This window comes from Canis aureus, chromosome 8 (assembly GCF_053574225.1).
Source record: "Canis aureus isolate CA01 chromosome 8, VMU_Caureus_v.1.0, whole genome shotgun sequence".
Classification (NCBI taxonomy): Eukaryota; Metazoa; Chordata; class Mammalia; order Carnivora; family Canidae; genus Canis; species Canis aureus.
The window spans coordinates 22481484-22501121 of record NC_135618.1 but is presented as its reverse complement, the minus strand read 5'-3'; the positions used below and the strand labels follow the sequence as shown (position 1 = coordinate 22501121).

Below are 19638 nucleotides of genomic sequence, written 5' to 3'. Positions count from 1 at the left end.
CTAATATGTTCACTTTCCCTGATTGTTGCAGCTGGTTTGTTCAGATCGAAATCAAAATAAAGTCCACACATGGCATTTTATTGCTGTATCTCTTAGATCTCCTTTCATCTCTACTAGAACTTATTGGAGTAGTCAGGAGGTGAATCACAGGAGTTGGTGATAACTTGCCACTGGCACACATTTTTACCTGCTGGCTTCCTCCCTACCTGCTCTTCTCAGCCCCACCCTCCCTTGGAACCATAGCAGGAATTAAAGTGCTTTGCCCAGAGTACGCTGAAACTATTTTCAAGGAGTTTGAAAAGAAGTCCTGGCAAGACCAATGTCTAGGCCCAGTAGGAAGGCTAAGGAGAAAAGATGCTTCTCAGTGGTGTAGTTCAACAGTGTTTTTGCTGCTACTTCCTCTGATAAATTGTCCTCCTGTCTGCTTCGTAGCCCTCACAACAAAGCTTTTCATTTTACTGTTAGGAAATGAACCAGGAATGCCAATGTTCCAGGAGTGTGGCTGTATTTATTCTTCAGTATCAGGGTCTGAGAGCCTGTGAGGGCCCCTGCACCCATGGCAGAGAAAAGGCAAGGCAGGGCCGTGTCTAGAAGTTGGAAGGAGACTGGGCTGCCCGGAACTTCATTTCACCTGCTTCTCAGCTGGGCTGCAGCTGGATCAGCCAACCTATTATTTAGGAGAACCACCCTGTGACTTGTGGCTTGTGGTCTATAGATACTTGAGTCAGAATTATACACTAATCTTGTTAAAAATGCAGAGCCCCTGCAGACATAGTCAGGATGCACACTTGAGTTTGAAAACCACCATCTTGGGGATCCCTGGGTGGCTCAGCGGTTTAGTGCCTGCCTTTGGCCGCTCCAGGGCATGATCCTGGAGTCCCGGGATCAAGTCCCACATCAGGCTTCCTGCATGGAGACTGCTTCTCCCTCTGCCTGTATTTCTGCCCCGCCCCCATCTCTCATGAATAAATAAAATCTTTTTTTTTTTTAAAGAGAAAACTGCCATCTTAAAACAGAATTCAGTCCTAAAAGACACATGATCAGTGAGTCAATCAGTTTTGAGATTATAGAGAATGAAGTCATTCATTCAGGACTTGAATTTGGTTTCCGGAAAACAAGTTGTTCACGTTGGGCTCAGGTTTGGAGCCAGCAAACTTGTGGGCTTCCACATTCCCCACGTAGGTGGAAAGTGCGTCAATAGTTTTGTGTTGGCGCCTGGGCCTGGGGTCACCAGAATACTACTGCCAACTGGATAATTTGCAAGGAAACTTCTCTTCAAAGCTGCCAGCAGCAGCTTTAAAAGAAAGATGATATAACTAGCCAAATCTTCCATATAAGAAAGTAGTGTTAAGCAGAGGAAGAGCCACAACCTACCTGAAGAAGCCTCAAAGGGAAGCAAAGATGTGAACAAGAAGGAAGTCTGAGTGTGTCTGCAGAGCCCAGGTGCACAGATGGGCACTTCTGCACTCAGCCTTCCTTTACAGATCAGCAGCTGCACTGGTTCCCTTCCTCCAGGAGGCTTGTCTGGTGTTGCTAAACCAGCAATCAGAATCACTTTGGCGTATTTAATGTCACTGTGAAATTATTTGTGATTGACTAGCTCAACTGGGAGCTGAGCCTGGAATCAGACCTGGAATAAAAACCTTTGATTTTCTCAATTAGATAAAATAAGTTTGTTTTTGAAAGGAATCTAGCAGAAGAGGTCCTGTGATTAGGAAAAAGGGAGGAAATGTTTTCAAGCATAAGGAGATCAGATAGCACCCATGTGTATATGTGTACCTTATACATATATGTATGTATATACACACATGTATTTTTTCCTATCAATTACAGCTTCCCACACTTCTAGACAGCAGTTCTCAAGGTATCAATCTGAGATCCTGGGGAAGAGTATTTTCTGACATATCATCAAGGATTCGAGAGGTAAGCGGCCTGATGATACTAATGATAATGTTATTATATCTTTCCACCATTTTACTATACTTATTGTATCAAACAATTTAATTGTACCTCAGACCTGTTCAAGGAGAAATACATTTGAAATTTCTACCTAGCAATTTCAGAGCACTTGTTCATATCCTAAATTACCTGTGCTCCTAGGTTGGAGGCAAAAAAGAAGGGTACCATCCTAATTTCACACCTAGGAAAAAACACCACCATGTCTTGTGTGGCATATTATCAGTGGAGTAACATTGAATCTAAGTCCTTCCGTATTGATGTGGTCCATCCTGTTATGCTTTTACAATTCACCTATAGCTATACTGCTAATAGCAATAGCATACACATAGTGCTTATAGGCATTATTTTAAAATGTCTTAAATACGTTGACTCATTCCATCACAAAGAAAAAAAATGACATTTTTATGCTATTTTGTGAAAAATGTACATGCTTCAATTAACATCTGGTTGCACAAGCCTTTTCCTGTATAGAAATTGATTCTCTACTAAATAGGTGAGAGGTGCTGGGAGTGTGATGAGGAGACAGGTATGGTCACTACCCTGGTGAAACATACAATCTAATGGGGAAGAGCAATGTGAAATAGACAATTACCTTCAAGTGCAATGTGTCTTATGAAAGGCAGGCAAAAGGTGAAGCATAATTTTCCCCCAAAATTTTTCCCTTCAATATTTGCAGCTGACATGGGCTTAGCCAACCTGGAAAATTGCATTGTGGAATCTGTGTCCATAAAACTAAGTTTGGCCTGGGCAGAGTGTGAGCCCTGCTGTGCAGGAAGGGTCAGAGAAAGGCTCATTGTACTGATGGCCACCTGCTCTAGTGGGAGTCTCTGTTTAACATTCTTTTCTTTGTGAGCGTTTAAAAAATTCTTATCAGTATAATAGAGTTGAAAATGATAGGGAATGTGAAAAAAGTCTCCAAAGCCCATCAACACTCCTCAGTCTGCGTGGGAGTCCCAAAAGTTTTTTTACCTGTCTAGATAGCAAGTGTAAGCATTTGTGAACTCAGTTTAGCAGATGGCTCCATTTATATTAACTGATACTAGACTGTTTGACCCTAGAACAGCCCCTTCATCTCCAAGTGCTTTGATTAAATGAGCAACATAATAATGATAATAACCCCTTACAAGACTGTCATAAGACTTACTGTTTTTGAAGCAATTTGAGATTCCAAGTTTATTATTGAAGCCTAGACTGTGATTGTGATGATTATAGGCATGACTCACAGTGTAGATCCTACACAGTGCTCAACAGTTTCAGAGGGCAAGTGTTGGCATGTGGACAAAGACAGGGATGACAGATAAACATCACTTATTGAAGTAGGGAAGCTGTTCCAGTCTCACCTGACTGAATCCTATTTTTTTTTTAATTCCCAACTGCCTTTGAAAAGTAGTAATAAGTGTGTTTGAGGAATAAAAGCAGCATTGTTTTTGTTTTACATATTCTCCTAAAGCAAAGCCAGATGGTATACGGGTGCTGAGACCCTGGCAACTCTGGAACCCTCAACTTAGTTCTCAGCATTACAGATTTGCCTTCAAAGGATGAGTCCAGCAAGGGCCATGGTATTCATACAGAGAGGAGAAGACCACCAGCCTCTTCTTAGTTTGGTGCACAATTCAAAGTGTTCTTCCAAGAATGGAGACTTCATCTGTTCTATATTTGCTTGGATCATAACACACATACACATACCCACACACACACACACATGTACGTACACACATAAACCACAAACCACATATTTCAGGGAAATGGGAGAACTCACATTTGGTAAAATTAAGCTAATAAGATAATTTTCCAAATATAAGAAACTAAATTCTAAACTACTTGGCCAAAGAAATTTGCCATGATCTTGCTTTTCTAGGACAGAGCCATTCCTCCATCATTTTATTTCCATTTTTTCCCCTAGTATTCCCATCTTGATGGGGTAACAGAACCCAAGAACTGGCTTACAAAAAAAAAATGCTCACTGCATTTCTCCAAGGACACATTCCCAAGGAAGTCAGATAAAGGGGATTAAAAGAGAGAAGTGATATTAAAATATATTGGGATTAACTTTTTTATTTTAAGACTCATTCTAGTTTCCTTTTAGGCCCTGAATAGATGGCAGTAGATTTTTACTTCACAGCTGGATTAAGAATTGCTGAGAACATGCATGTTTTCTTTTAAATATAGAAGCCAATAAATAAATAAATAAATAAATAAATAAATAAATAAATAAATAAATAAGAAAGTCAAATGCATATGTGGAGGTCTCCCCATACTTTGGAGCTCTGGCATCAGAGTGATTATGATTGTAGCTGCCTTAAAATAACCTGAAGCCTTTGCCCTGCCCTAGTTCATCCATCGACCAAGTGTTGAAGACTTGCTATGGGTGACCAAGCCTCTCACGCAGACTGGTGGTCCAGAAACCTTTGCACAGCTGATGAGCATTCTGTCTGACCTCTTGTGTGGCTACCCAGAGGGAGGAGGCTCTCGAGTGTTCTCCTTCAACTGGTATGAAGACAATAACTATAAGGCCTTCTTAGGGATTGACTCCACAAGGAAGGATCCTATCTATTCTTATGACAAAAGAACAAGTAAGTTTTCTGAGTCATGTATATAAAAATGGCATCTGATGTTGGTGAAGCTGATGGTTTAACACTTCCAGGGAAACCCAGTCCTGGGGTTAAGTCAGTCTTGCTGAGGGGACTTGGGCAGAGAGGCTTCTGCTCCCAGAAAGTCCATTTTCCCTTGTAAGAAAGGGGAAATTTTCATAAAGAATTCTGGATATGAACCATGGAAAGAACTGAGACCCACTTGGAAAGAGAACAGAGGGGACATTTCCCATTGATCTGATTAAACTAGGGTTAAGTTCTAGAAAAGAGAAGATAAATGAGGAGACGGCCCAGAGTTGCAACCAAAGCTCAGGTCAGAAGGGCCCTGACAAGTAAACATGGCTGCGAGATGTTTTTACAAACATGGTACAGTGAAAATCTGTTTGTGCAGTACTGAGTTACATTCTGAATGGCAAGTCTCTGGCAAGCCATCTTTCCCACCTTTTATTATTTTAGGAGGAGGCTTCTATGGGGTAAAGGAAGGTGGGGTGGGGAAGAAATGCAACTGGGTGACATGACCTTTGAGTTAAAATCGCAAAGAGGCAGCAAGGCATGTACCAAAAGTAGTTGGGTCCTAAGATAGCCCACATGACAAAGAAATTAAGCGGCTCTGTAAAGGGAAATTATTGAGGCTAAAGCTGAGATTCCAAGGGGAGGCTTTATTTGGCCTCATGTCCCTTTCATGTGAGAATGGCATCTGTTCCTTGTAGTAATCCCAGGCAGGCTTCTTAACCTCCTTTCTAAAGCAGAATAAACCACAGGGCAAGCCCCATTCTTTGTTTCTCTGATGAGGCCCTTATTGAGATGCACTGTGGCATTTTGTTACTTACTAATGATGAGCTTGTTATTGGTGGGGTACAGCCTATTAATTTACTTTATTTGTCAAATCCTCCAGCATAAAGTTGAATGAGACATGTGATTTGAACACACTAATGACTATGTTTAGCATTGAGCAACAGGGAATTTCTATAAAATCTGTCCCTTCTCTCCTGGCAGCAACCTTTTGTAATGCACTGATCCAGAGCCTGGAGTCAAACCCTCTCACCAAAATAGCCTGGAGAGCAGCAAAGCCTTTGGTGATGGGAAAAATCCTCTTTACTCCAGATTCTCCAGCAGTACGCAGAATACTGCAGAATGTAAGATCCTGGCTGGTCTTGTCCTTTCTACCTTGGACCTCCCAGAAGAATGAGGGAGAGAACACACACATGCATGCACGCGCCTGCTCAAGCACTCAGTCTCCTGGTAGCAAGACTTATGTTTGTTTTTTGCTTAGTGGAGTCTTGGGATCCTCCCCCATTTACAGTCATCATTGGAATGCTTTGTGCCCGAGTCCCTGCCTGGGCCCTCCCTTTTCTACAAAACTTACAAGGAGGTTTTCTTCCCCAGTGCCTAAATTTTATTCCTAATGGAAGAGCTCACAGTTCTCTGAATCCTGGCTCCCTAGAAGAGACAAAGGCAGGAAGTGAGGAAGAGCATTTCCTCACAGGGAGTCCAAATCTAGCTTTAATGAGGCTCCAGGACAATGACATTGTCACTATCACAAGTATCTCTGAGATCTTAAGAAGCTAGATTCTGGCAGTGTGGAGGCCAGGAAATAGCAGATTGTTCCGGGAAGTATCAGTAGACTGAGGAAATAAAGACACTTCCTTGAAAAGCCTCTCCTAAACTCAGGGTTTGTGACAGGAGCAGGGAAGAGCCAATCAAAAGTTCTCTCTCATGTTTTTCTTCCCTGTTCTTGTCTCTATCTCTTTCTGGTTTTAGGCCAACTCAACTTTTGAAGAACTGGAACGCCTTAGGAAGTTGGTCAAAGCCTGGGAGGAAGTAGGCCCCCAGATCTGGTACTTCTTTGACAGGAGCACACAGATGACCATGATCAGAGTACGGATGGCAGGGGGAGGGGAAGAGAAGGACCAAGAAAGTTCCATAAATTTCCTTTTCTCAGTAAAGGGTTGATCTGCTGGAGTTGGATCAAAAGATAGTAAGCAAGGGATAAAGGCACTAGTTCTGGAAGCTGTCACCAAGTGGAGTCACCAACTTTGGGTGGGAAATGTTTCTTGAATTCTGGGGGGAATATAAAAACTGGTCAGTGGCTTCCTGAAGTTCCTTGCTTTCATAAATTTACTTGAGGGCCTCAGATTCAAATGGCTACCTCCCCAGGGGGCCAGCTCTATAACTGCAGACTCAACCAAGTATGTCTGTCTGCTGTCATTTCCAGATTTGCAAAGCCAGGAGGTCAGAATCTTATATAGCAGGGATCATTAAAAGAGAACAACAACAAAAAAATCCATTAAAAAAAGAAAGTTTCAAGAAAAAAAAAAAAGTTTCCTATATACCATTTTCCCTATCCTTCTTCCCCAACCCCCAACATACACGTTTTCCTTCTATAGAGACCTGTGTATTCAGGGGAAATGGAATATAGATAGGCATGCCTTATCATGGAGTAAAACCCACTAGCTTTTTAAGGGAAGCTAAACATCTATCCTTATTCATTAAAAATTGGAAAACAAGACCAGAGATCCTGTGGAATTTCTAAATACTGTGACTGTTTTGCTTCATCCTAAGGACACCCTGGAGAACCCAACAGTGAAAGGCTTTTTGAATAGTCAGCTTGGTGAGGAAGGTATTACTGCAGAAGCCATGCTGAACTTCCTACATAAGGGTCCTCGAGAGAGCCAGGCTGATGACATGGCCAACTTTGACTGGAGGGATGTATTTAACATCACAGATCGCACCCTGCGCCTGACTAGCAAATACCTGGAGGTAAGGCATCTCCTTTTCCCCACTGATGAACCAGGAATTCTCACAGTTCCCATACGGGGTGGATTCTGTTCTCTAATAGCATATCCACACTTTAAAAAGTTCCCTTTTTACACCTCTTGATGTGTTGGCTCCCTGATAGCTCCCTGACTCTTCCTGGGCTGCTCGTTCCCTCCTTGTAGCTGGTGAAGTAGTTGTGTCTGTCCTCTACCCTCTCTTGCCTGCCATAGATTCAGTCATCATTGACCAGAAACGTCAACTTCTGAGGTCCCACTGCTTGCTGGAAACTCTCACTTCCAGGTTCTACAGGCACATCACATTCAATGTATCTCAAAACAAATTTGTTTTCTCCTCTCCACAAAACCTGTCCTCCTGTGGCATTTCCTACCCTGACCCTGGTCCTCAGCATTATTCCAAATTATCAAGCCAGAGATTTTAAGGTCATCCTTAATTACCTTTCTTCCTTACCTTCTGTACAATAGCTATTATTCATTGAGTGTTTCTTTGTGCCAAGCCCTGTGTTCAGTGCTTTCACACATGGTTAACTCATTTCATCCTCACAAGAGCTCTGTGACGTATGTGCTGTTACCATTTTTATTTTACAGATGCAGAAACTGAGGCTTAAAGAGGTTAAATCCCATCCTGTAGCTGTTATGTGTAGCAGATCACATCCACATCTGGGTGAATCAGAGCTTGCCTTTCTGATCCCTCTACTGCCTCTTTCATGTCTGGTCACTGAGGATAATTATATGCCCAAATCCAACACATGATGGTTTTTCCCCCATCACTAAGAAACTCCAACACCAGCTGGGTATCATGTGGTTCAACTCCATTCTGGCACTACCTGGAGATAGCGTCAGATCCCTGGGTTAATAAGGACTCAGTCCCTTGATACTGGTGCCCACCTCCACTTCAGACATCCCCCTCCTATTTCTGCCCACAGGTTCAGACAGCGGGTTCCTATGACCCCTTCTTGGATTCAATTAATTTGCTAGAGTGACTCACAAAACTCAAATATTTTACTCATTAGATCACTGGTTTATTATAAAAGTATATAACTCAAGAGCAGCCAAATGGAAGAGATACATAAGGCAAGGTATAAGAAAAGGGTGTGCAGCTTTTATATCCTTTCTGGATACATACCAGTTTCCCCAAATCTCCACATGTTCACCAACCCTGAAACTCTGCAAACCCCATCCTTTTGAGTTTTCATAGAGGCTTCATTACTTAGGCATGGTTGATTAAACCATGGCCATTAGTGATGGAACTTAGCTTCCAGCCCACTCCCTATAATCACAACCCTGTAATCACATAGTTGGCTCCTCTGGCAACCAGTCCTCATCCTTAGGTGAGGTCCACAAGTCACCTTATGAACATAACAAAACACATTTTAATGGTATTTCTTAGGAAATTCTAAAAGTTTTAGGAGCTCTGTACTAGAAACAGACAAAGACCAAATACATATATCTTATTATAAATCATAGTATCATACTGAACTTTGTCTATCTCCTGAACATTTCTCAACTCCACCTCTTGCTTTTAAGGCTCTCTGAGTTCTGGAAGCATTGACATGCCTCTACCAGCCTGTTTCAATGGCTTCCTCCCTGGGCTCCAGGCCATCTCTGTTGGCTCAGGCATTGCTCCACACTGCCACCAGATCTCCATTTCAAACACACATCTGCTGTCATCACTCTCAGACTTTCAGGGATTCAGTACCCAGGGAACACACATACCTTCTACACCTGCCACAGCCCGCCTTTGCAGCCAGGGCTCACTCGCAGATCTGTTGGTCTGCTCCACTGGCTGTTTTGCTATCCTGAGGCATACCCCAACTGCTCACACTTCTACCCTTTACACATGTTGCCATTGATAGAGTTCTTTTGCCTGAACAAAAAAGAGAATTGACTGGTTGACCTAACCTGGAAATTCAGGGGATCTAGGGATTGAATGCCACCATGAGACGGAGACCCTTGTGCCCTTCCACCTCATGTTTGTGCTTGCCTCTGCCTGGCTTCGATCTCAGTGAGGCCCTCTCCATTTGGTGGGGCATCAGCTACGCACAGCCCTCAGTGGTCATGTTTACCCCAGACATTCTGCAGAAAGAGGGAATGGTTTTCCCAGAGCATAAACAGTATTCCTGGACAGTTTTCTGATTGGCCTGGCTCTTCGAATCTCTGAGTCTCTGGGGGGATGGTGTACCATGATAGGGAGGTGTGGGTCATATACCCACCATGAGGTAAGAAAAGCTAAATTAGTTTAATCTGAATCTCAGGGACTGAGCAGGATTACTGGGAAGTAGAGGAGGCTGTTTCCCCCAAAAGAAGAAACAGAAGGCAAAAAAGCCTGAAATGACTTCTCCTTTCCCATCTATTGAACTTCCATTCATTCTTTCTTTGAGATTCAGCTCTCAAATGTCACTTCTGCTTCAACATAAGTTTAGCCATTCACACCTCTGAGCTTTCTGTACCACATATGTCCCCATCCCTGGCCACGTCACCACCATCTACCTGCTGTGGTTATAACACAGACAGGGCTCTGGGAGAGAGTATGGCTGGGAGAGAAGAGCTTTATTCCTTTATTCTTGCAGAATGGAGTGCCATGGTTCTCACAGTGTTTTGTTAGTTACCTCAGGAGTAGAGAATACCTCTTGTCCTTTGTTTGATTTTACATTTGCTTGGTGATATAAAGGTCTCATTTTCTTGAAGGATTATTTTTACTGTGTAGTTTGTGCTTAATGTAGCAAACAGGTACCTAAGATACACCAGTTGTTTAGATGGATAAGAATTCAGTTTCTAGAACCAAATAGCCTGGGTTCAAACCTCTGCTACTGTGCCTCAGTTTCTGAATCTATAAAATGAAGATATTAATAGTGCTTACCTAATGACCTGATAGGAGAATTAACTGAATTAATTCATGCAAAGTACTTGGAACAATGCCTGGAATATAGTAAGTGCTTTAATACTAATTTTTTAACAAAATACAAACCAACCAAAAATAACTGCTCAGGAGGAGAACAGTGAAGTGTTAGTGAAATCAGACTTAGCCACTGAGCTGTTCTTGGTGCCCTTCTAGGGATTATGAGCAGCTAATTACATCCTGCCTAAGCCACCAAGACTTCCGAGGGCCTTGCAATCCCATTAAATGAGCTAAATGCTCCTAAGCAAAGGCTGTGGTGGCCACAGGTCAGTGGCCTCCCTCAGGGGTTCCTAAGAGGGGTTTTGATGGAGGCAGAAGCCCTGCAGGTGATTATGATGAGGTTTCTGGTCTTCCTGCTTTTGCAGGGGTCAGAGGGAGGAAGAAAACAAGGGGATGCTGAACTGAAAGGAAAATGCAGGAGGGGGAAATGTGCAGTGAGGAAGAAACCAATCACTGCAATTGATTCTGAAATATTCTGCTTCTGTTCTTATGCTTTGTGAAGTCTGGTAGAGCCTCAAGAAACCCTCCAGCTCCCATCCTGACAACTGCTCAATAGCAGAGTGGGATGAAAACTCTTTTCCGATGACTCTAAGGGTCTCTCCAGGACAAGGCAGCAAGTATGTTCCTTCACAGACTTGTTTAAGACCCGTCGGAAGCACTCCTTTTCAATATGCCTTGGACTAGGCCAGCCTTGTTGCTTACTTCCCTGCATATTCCAAGAAAGAAAAAAATCATTTTGGGACAATTCAAGCAAAAACAGTCCTTTAAATGAAAATTATGTTGATCTAGGTCAATGTGACACTCAGATGTGATATTGATCAGTAATAGAAGCTCTGAGAACTAAGAGACTTTTGTCTTTATAGGAAAAGGGAATGATTCAATAGGTTTCCTCTTCAAATAATAAAAGAACTAAATCTCCTTCCTTTCTATTTGGAATGAGGTCTTAGTTACTAGACATTCTGTTAAGTAGCCTAGAGAGTTCCTATTCTCCTGGAACCGCCTTGCTGGCTCACTTATATGCCATGTTAGGCCACTGAGTGTAGAACTTTCTCACCTGTCCAGTGAGGACAAATGGGCCTGAATCTCTGCTTCTTATTGAGCTATGTTACTCTAAGAAATTCACTTTATCTGCTAAGGTTCAATTTTCTTATCTGTAAAATCCAGATAACAGACCTCATAGAGTTGTAAGGACAAAATGAGAGAAGTGTGCAGAGCGTATAGTTCATGCCATTGATAGTTAGGCTATGGGTTCCTTGGCTGTTAGGTGGGTGTATTAATGCCCTCCTTTCCAGATGGCCATGAATTGTTGATAAATGCCCTGGGAACCATTTTGTAACTTCTGTGGACAATGGTCTAGTGGCTCTAGAACTTCTTCTGTCCTCAGAGCACCACCTCAACAAGGGGATTCTATAATCTCATTCATTCCATTATCACATTCTGTCTTTCCTCTGATCCCCTGCCCTTAGCAGGAAAAAAGAAATGAACAAAAGGCATCCCTCCAAGTAAGAAGATAGACAGTAGGCTAGGTAAAGGGGTGATGGTGGTGTTTGGGGAGCGTCACATCTCTAACATGTGGAGAGATTCATTTCTGCAGATGTTCAAATCATCCTCTTCCCCAAATTTAAGGAGACCGAAGGCAAACAAGTCTTCATATAGATTAATCTCTTAAACTGTTATATGTATGCTTTTATAGTCATAATTTATATGTGTCATATTCACATATATTTTTCTTCTTGAGAAAAAAATAGAAAATTAACAAATTATTCCTCTAATGACCCTTTAGTTAAAACAAACATACACACCCCTTCCTTTGATTTCTTTATTTCGTGAAGGGTTAGGCCTGGCACAGATGGAATACTATTTAGAGTTCACAATGTATTTAAATTACATAGTGTATTTGAATTTCAGGTCTTGAATTTCACATCAGGAAGCTGAATTCAGCCAAATTTCAATATGAAAATATCTCTGATCAGGGCATAAAATTGTACTTTAACCAGTTACAACTACCTTTCTCTAAGTCTTAAAATGTATTCATTAACTGCTTTCACCTCTGCTGTCCTCATAATCTATGTATGTGCATAGCTAATATTCATTTTCTTTATGGTGATTATCTTGTTGATGAATTAGCAGAAGTGGGATTTTTTTTTTTTTATTCATTTTCCTCAGTTCCTTGCATGCTCCTGGTGACATGCCATCAACCACCCAATCAAAGTGTGCTCAAGGAGTATAGTTTTCAGGCTAGCCTAAGGAAAAAAAAAAGGATTAGGAAGATAAAGCCATTGATCATGTAATATGTTAAGAGTCATATATATAGATATTTGTGGAATATCTGTCCTACTTATTTCTTCTGAAGATTCATTGGCTCCAGATATGCATTGGGAAATTAGAAATCAAGGGAGAGGTAGATAGAGGGCAGAAGCCTACATTGCAAAAGCTGTGTTATTTCAGGGGCCATGAGTTGGATCATAAGCAATGACTTTATTTTGTGTGTCTCCAGGCTCACAGAAGCATAGAATGGGACTCTCAGAGGCAGGAGAATGCAGGTGAGGGGTGGGCTGAGGTCGTGGGGAAGGGATTTGTGTCTGAGGCTGCTGCCAACCAGCCACTATGTTGAGCACTTTTACATGCCCTCTTGTGCAACCCTCCTAACTGCCTCCCTGGAGGCATAATTGTTTCCATTTTATAGAATTAAAAATGGAGCCTCAAAGAAGTTGACTAACTTGCCTAACATAGCAGATAAGTGGGGACCCAGAATTGGAATCCAGACCTGTCTGCCTCTAATGAGGTAGTTCTTTCTCCTGTAATATGAGGGGACATTAGTGGAGGCTCAGTATGTATTGTTTTGATAAATTATATAATGAGTTGGATGAAGACAGCAATTATTTTATAATACCTCTGAATAACAGATACTATTCTGATTGGGTCTTTTCTGCATGAAAATAACTAGGCTTAGAGTAGGAAACCAAAAAGATTTTAGCTGATTTGGTCATTCATATATTCACATGTATTGAACTATCTGAATAAATACAAATAATCCCTGGTCTCTAGAAGATCAAATTTTATTGAGAGAGAGAAGCATGTTATCAAATAATGCTACATTAGTCTCTCAAAGGACTACTAGAACAATAATTCTGTCTGATGGAATAGAAACAAACTGCACAAATCCAAATTTAAATGTCACACATCCAACAAGAATCATCAAGTCTTCCTCCAAACTGTCTCTGAAATCCCTACTTCCTCTCACTCTCCATGTATGGCCTCTGTTTACAGAGTTTGTACTTTCTCTCCTAGCTGGTCACTGTACATCCATTCTCTGCTACTTCTACTCATCTCCCACGTTGCCTCCAGTGGGATCTTTCTAAAACCCATCTTGCCATGATGGTTCTGCTCAAAGCTCCTCAGTGACACCTAGTTGCCATAAAGGTGAAGTCACTCCCAGTCTAACCCTTTCATGGGTCTTCCATATTGTAAGGATGGCATACCGTAAGCCTCAGGCCTCCCACCTATACAGGCAGACTCTTTGCCTCCTGTATCCCCTGGCTGCCCGTCAGGACTCAACTCCAGTGTTACAGGCCTTCCTCCACACACCATATTCCTCTATTGTAGCCTTTGTAATTATTTGTTCATACGCTTCCCCATCCCCATAGATGTGAGCCACTTAAGGGCTGAAACTGTCTTATTTATCTTTTGATTTCCCATTTTATGTTAGTGGAGCTACGGTGACATAAAGTAGACACCCATGCAGGCCAAATTAAAACTGAAAACACATTTATGCTGGGTCTTAAAGGCTGAACTTGCTGGCTAAGCAAGGCAGAAAGACAGTTTCAGGCAGAAGAAAGAGCATAAGCACAGGCACAGAGGTGTGGCTGTAGCATCAGGGGAGTAGGTGGTAGGTGGCGGTGGGGAGGAACAGTAGGGTCTGGAGATGAGACTGGAAAGGCCAGCTTTACCCAGCAGGCTATGGGATGCCATTTTCAGCACTTACTTATGGGCTCTGTGATTTAGGGCAACAATGCTGTTCAACTGCCTGAAAAGTGAGGACAACAATGTGTACTGCAATTTGGGGAGTGTTCACCACTGTAGCCAGATTAGCTCTTTGCAACCAGAATGTGCTCCAATTGGTCAGTGCCTGACTCTGTTGATTATGAAATATCTTAAATATAGTAACACTGACCTCCCAGAGTTGGTGGAATGATTAAACCAGAAAGCATTAAGAGCTAGAGTCTTCTGCAGTTACTAGCCAGGTTATCGTGTCTTCCTTTGGCCCAATTAGTTAGAAGCATTACCTGGTGACTTCTTTGCCCAGTGTGTATCTTGGTGCTGCAACTTGACTTTTTGTTTCCTTATTTATTTATTTTAGAAACAGACATATTTTAACAGCTGTGCATTTCCTGTCCCTTTGTGTTCTAGTCGCAGTGCATTTCCTCACTCTTTGTGGTACAAGGTTTCAGATGTCTGTTCACAGTGTCCTGTGTGTTAGAAAAAATTTATGGTAGCACCATTGGCCTCTGTCTCACCATCCCAACCAACTCAAACATTTTATTTAGTGACTTTTTCCATGTGGTGGGAAATGAATCTTGAGTGTTAGAGTCTAGATCTGCCAGGAAATTCGTTCTGGGATGTTTGCCCACATCCATTGGCATTTTTCAAAGGAACCCCAGGTGTCTACATTAACACCAGCAGGACCACTTCGGGCCTCCATTGGCATTTATCAGCTGCTTTGTTCTCAGACTAAGTATGGAAGTTAAAGATGTAAGAGGCAAGATTGTAGAGCCAGCATATCTAAGACTACAGCCTCCCTTATCCCCAGACTCACTCCTGACACATCCTGGGTGTATTAGTCAGAATATGTCATTACAGGGTGCCATTCCCCTTTGATTATCCAGTTCAAACAAAAAGAGAGATTCTTTCTTTGCCTCCACTGGGCAATGTTTCCTACTTAAAATATAATTTAATTCATCTATTATTTAATGTGTTTGAATTTAGGGTCTGGCAGGTCAGAGTTGAAGAAGGAAGCCTGCTGCTACTGCAGCTTCTCCTCCCAAGGTGGTGTTTGATTTAGCAGTGTAAACAAATGACTGCATTCTCAAGAGGTCTCAAGAGCACAGCTGCCTGCCCTGGAGAGAGCTCGAACCTCTTCCGCTAGGGTGAACTCTGCTTCCTGGGGGGAGTATCAGCAAAACAACCAACGAGGAAATGTAGGACTTGTGTGGACTTCAAATAGTAGTAGCCCTGTCACCAGGGTTCGGCTATAGCAGTTGGGAAATGAAGGGAACAAGGAACTCCCTTCTCTTGCCTTTCTGTCCTTTGCTGTCACAAGGCACTTTAATGGTACTCTTTCAGATTCTAAACTCTGGCGCAAAACTTGCCCAGAATTTGCCTCTTAGACCTTAAGACACTGTCTTTTTATTCACTGAAGATGCCCTTTGAATGTTTTCCATTACCAGTGCTATCTTTATGTTGAACCCTTTAAACTAGCCAATTCTTATGTACCTACATTATTCTTCCCTAATATCCATGGCCATATATATGACCATCTAGTTTCTCTCTCTGTAGAACCAAACAGCCTTTATAGATAGACTCCATGGCATCAGCCTTGTTAGAACCTACTGTGTTTTCATTTGTGAGCTAATCAGACCAGACCAAATATGTCAAAATCCATGATCCTGGCTATGGGTTTAGTCATTCATCTTTGCCTCCCAAACACACTCATACACATACTCATATAAAAAAATATTGTATTTATTTTTGTATGTATTTATTATTGCACTGTTAGCCAAGATTTTAACTTCAGGGACCAGAACAAGTAGCAACAGAGAATGAGGCTACTTTCTCTGAGGCAAGTGACCTCCCCAGGAGAATGTAAGGGTACATCGTGAGCCATACCTCAGAAGATGACCCAGGAACTTCTGCATTATGTCCAAAGCAGCTTCCATAATTGCTGTGCCTTTACTTAAGGGAAATTTGGTGAAGATGGCATTCTGGATGATCTTCATAAGCCCTCTTCATAAGTAGAATTGTCTGACTTTCACTTAATGGCCAAAGAGGAGCTAGTGAACACCAGTGGTTTAGAACTCATCCCCATCCCTACCCCTGTTGTCCGGGTGGGACATGGGACTTTGGCTTCAGTCTGTAGCATTGTTCTAACCAGATGAGATGCTGTAGATCAGCTTGGAATGTGTTGTGTTCCAAATCATATTATTTAAAGAAAATAACTGCCTTCCTCCCCAAACAGCTGTCACAAATGAAAAGTAACCTGGCAGGGGCTTAAAAGCCATTAGCCTGTGTTGACTTTTAAGATAGTTTGCAAAAACAGTAATAAAAATGGTATTTATCAAGTTCTCATTATTTGTGAGATAGTTTAGTATCCTCCAGAGCAAGGTTGCCTTGTCATGCCTCCTCAGTGAGCCTGGAATAATCACTGTAACTGGCCTCATAAAGTGGTGGTGCAGGCTCAGGGGTTCATATGAGCAGAGCCCTTGGGCCAGTTTGGGTGCATAGCGAGCCTTTGGTAAGCACTAGCTTTTATTCTTACCAGGAGGCATTAACTCACCCTTCCCAAACACTGTCATGTGATGCTTAAAACACACCTATGAGGTAGGGTGTATCTCAGTTTTGCAAATAGAGAAACAGACCATACAGTTAGAAGACAGCAGAGTGGGGTTGGCATTCAGGGCTGTCTGTCTCTTAAACACTACACCATACCACTTTCCAAGGTGGGGAAAATAACCCGACTTTGAAAATGGATCAGATGTTTCAGGATAGAAATGAGAGTTTGAGAACCTTTTACGTTTTGTTTTTCCACAGAGTATCAGGGTGCCAATCTAGGGGGACACAACAGGAAACGTGACTGTGAATCAGCTGCCTGATAAAACAGCCAGGATGGAGCCCACGTCATTGTGGGATTCAACAAAGTCATTGAAAACACCAGCCGCTTATTGCAGTATGGATATCCCTTTAAAACATGAAAGGAAAGTTCAAAGAGAATGAGTTAGATGGCTCAGAAAGCCACATTATTAAAATATATTTGTTTTATTAGCTTTTTTGCTTTAGTGAGAATTATACTCTCATTAACATTATCTCCAAAACTCACTTGTTACTAATTACTCCTAGTTTATCCTCTGAATCCAGGGTGCACAGGATTATGTTCAACATATGGTAGTAAAGCTGTATTTCTTACAGCAATCAAGATTTCTAAATTTAAATGAATTCAATTCAACAGACATTTATTGAGTCCTTTTCTTGAGGAAATATTCTTCCAGAGACCACAATGAGCGAGAATGGCGCCTGACCTCCAGGAACTTTGTTTGTAGAGCTGTGGTGATGAGCACAGTAACCAGTGGCCACATGTGGCTATTTAAATTCTGATTAGAAAAATTTAGTGCCTCAGATGCCTTAGACACATTTCAAGTGCCCAATAGCTTTTTTTGGTTACTAGCCACCGTACTGGATAGGAAGATACGGAACATTTCCTCCACGTAGAAGGTTCTGCTGGGCCATGCAGCTCTACTGGGCAGGGGCAGGTGGTCTTCCTGTTGAAGAATTCTATCACCATGACCTCGTGGTTGGAATGAGACTTACTCTTACAGTAACGTGGAAACAGCACCACCCTTCAACTTGATCTCTGAAGACATGGATGCAGATTCTGCTCCTGATCCGTATTGACCTCAGGCAAGGCCCTTGGTCCCTCGCATGCTTGTTTCCTCCCTAATAAAGCAGGGACCCTTGTCCAGGGCCCTGTGATGTCGAGTAAATTGGTAGAACACGCTGTGTGTGGGTTGTAATGTCCTACAGCTGAAAGAAACCACAAAGATAAACTTCCATCTCTCCAAATAATTTTTTCGTTTTGGAAATTTAATTTTAAATTCACTTGAATCATCCATACTAGAATTCTGTATATGCAGACCTAAACTTGCTAAACTGATGTATTTATTTATTTTCATTTTTTTAAGATTTTATCTTTGAGTAATCTCCACACCCAGCATGGAGCTTGAACTCACAACCGCAAGATCAAGAGTCTCATGTTTCACTGACCGAGCCAGTCAAGCACCCCCAAACTGATTTTTTTTAATGAGATTCTTTTACTACTCATTTTTGTAGAACAAGGTCTCTCCAGAGGAAACTTAAACGTGCTTCTTTTTCTTTCTTTGTTTTTTTAATGTACTCTAGCAGTTTAGTTTTGATCTTCCTTGCCCAAGGAGGTTGCCAATTCTCTGTCCCCATAGTGTGCTGTTAAGTACTGACATGCTGGGAGCTGGGCCTTTGGTCTTTGACTATGGTGAAAGTCTATATTCCACACCAAAACAAAAAAAAAAACCAACAAGCAAACAAGAAAGCCCCCAAAACATAAAGTAGCAAACCTTATGTTATTTCCAGAAAAAATAACCATGTACTAAGGACTTTCGGTGTCATGAGGTACTTAAGTCCTTTATCTCATTAAAGGACTAACCAGCAATAGGCTGGGTGATGCCTGTTTGTAAAAGATTAGCTAAGTAAAGAAAATTTCCTATTTTTCTTTATGATGTGTAACCACACTTACTGGTATTTTTTAAAGAAATTCCACTTCCATTTGAGGTAATTATCTTTTTAATATGGTGTCACTTAAGCCTTGGCCCTCTGTATTTTCTTATTACCCGTGTTCCTCTTCCCATATCAGCTGGAAAGCGAACGGTATCTTGGGTTTTCTTTCTTTTTATCTAGAAGACAGAGAACACTACACGGGACCTGCTCCCAGGATGTGGAGCTTGAGGTGGGACATTTTAGTTCAGAAGCCCCAAGGAGAGTGGGTTTGCAGTATTTTGTTGTTCAGATTCAGTTCCTCAGTACAGTGAGGCTGGTGGTTCACCTTCTGGGATTGCCTGAGGGGGACTTAGATTGAGGGGTTGGGTAAAGGAATTGGGCTTGCCCGCTTCTTACCCGGTCAGCAGGAGCTCGGGTCACTGACCAGCTCTTTATGACCTGTCCACCTTCCTCACTTCTCTACTTCTCCTGGTATTAGTTGTGGGATCAAATGAACTAGAGTTTGACCCCTATTCCACCACTTTGGGGAAGTGACTCAGCCTCTTGGCGCCTGAGTTCCCTGGGCTGCAAAGGGAGGATAAATAAGAATTGTGCTCTCCTGCTTTACAGGACAGTTGGGAGCATGTGGAGGGCAGTGAATCAGGCCGTGCCCATGGCTCCTGAGATGGGGGAGAAGTCTGGGCCTCTGAAAGGTGGGGAGGGAATCCAGGGCCAGCCACTTGCTAGCTGTGTGACCTCTAGCAGGTCTTCTGGAGTTCAGTTTCCTCTTCAGTAAACTGAGGATTCCAGGTAACGCACAGGCTCTGTGTGAGTTCATGTGTTCCTTTAAGCCTGTGTCACAACAGTCTTCTAACCAAGCTTCCTGCTTCCCCCCTTGCCCCACCAGTAATTGTTC

The 19638-nt window shown here is 42.2% G+C and overlaps 1 protein-coding gene and 1 long non-coding RNA gene across 3 annotated transcripts in view; one reads left to right on the top strand and one right to left on the bottom strand.

Moving 5' to 3' along the window:
- ABCA4 (ATP binding cassette subfamily A member 4) overlaps positions 1 to 19638 on the top strand; it is a 128103-nt gene that overhangs the window by 33468 nt on the left and 74997 nt on the right. The window contains exons 7-11 of the mRNA XM_077905490.1: positions 1834 to 1923; positions 4292 to 4532; positions 5547 to 5686; positions 6312 to 6428; positions 7113 to 7310. Coding sequence (XP_077761616.1) covers positions 1834 to 1923; positions 4292 to 4532; positions 5547 to 5686; positions 6312 to 6428; positions 7113 to 7310 — 786 coding nt within the window. The remainder of the gene's footprint in view (positions 1 to 1833; positions 1924 to 4291; positions 4533 to 5546; positions 5687 to 6311; positions 6429 to 7112; positions 7311 to 19638) is intronic.
- LOC144318477 (uncharacterized) overlaps positions 16863 to 19638 on the bottom strand; it is a 126263-nt gene continuing 123487 nt past the window's right edge. Inside the window, exons 4-5 of one of the 2 annotated variants that reach the window (XR_013384386.1) lie at positions 18857 to 18919; positions 16863 to 18017 (exon numbers count right to left, since the gene is read on the bottom strand). This is a non-coding gene — a long non-coding RNA (uncharacterized LOC144318477). The remainder of the gene's footprint in view (positions 18018 to 18856; positions 18920 to 19638) is intronic. The other variant, XR_013384388.1, reaches the window with a different exon arrangement.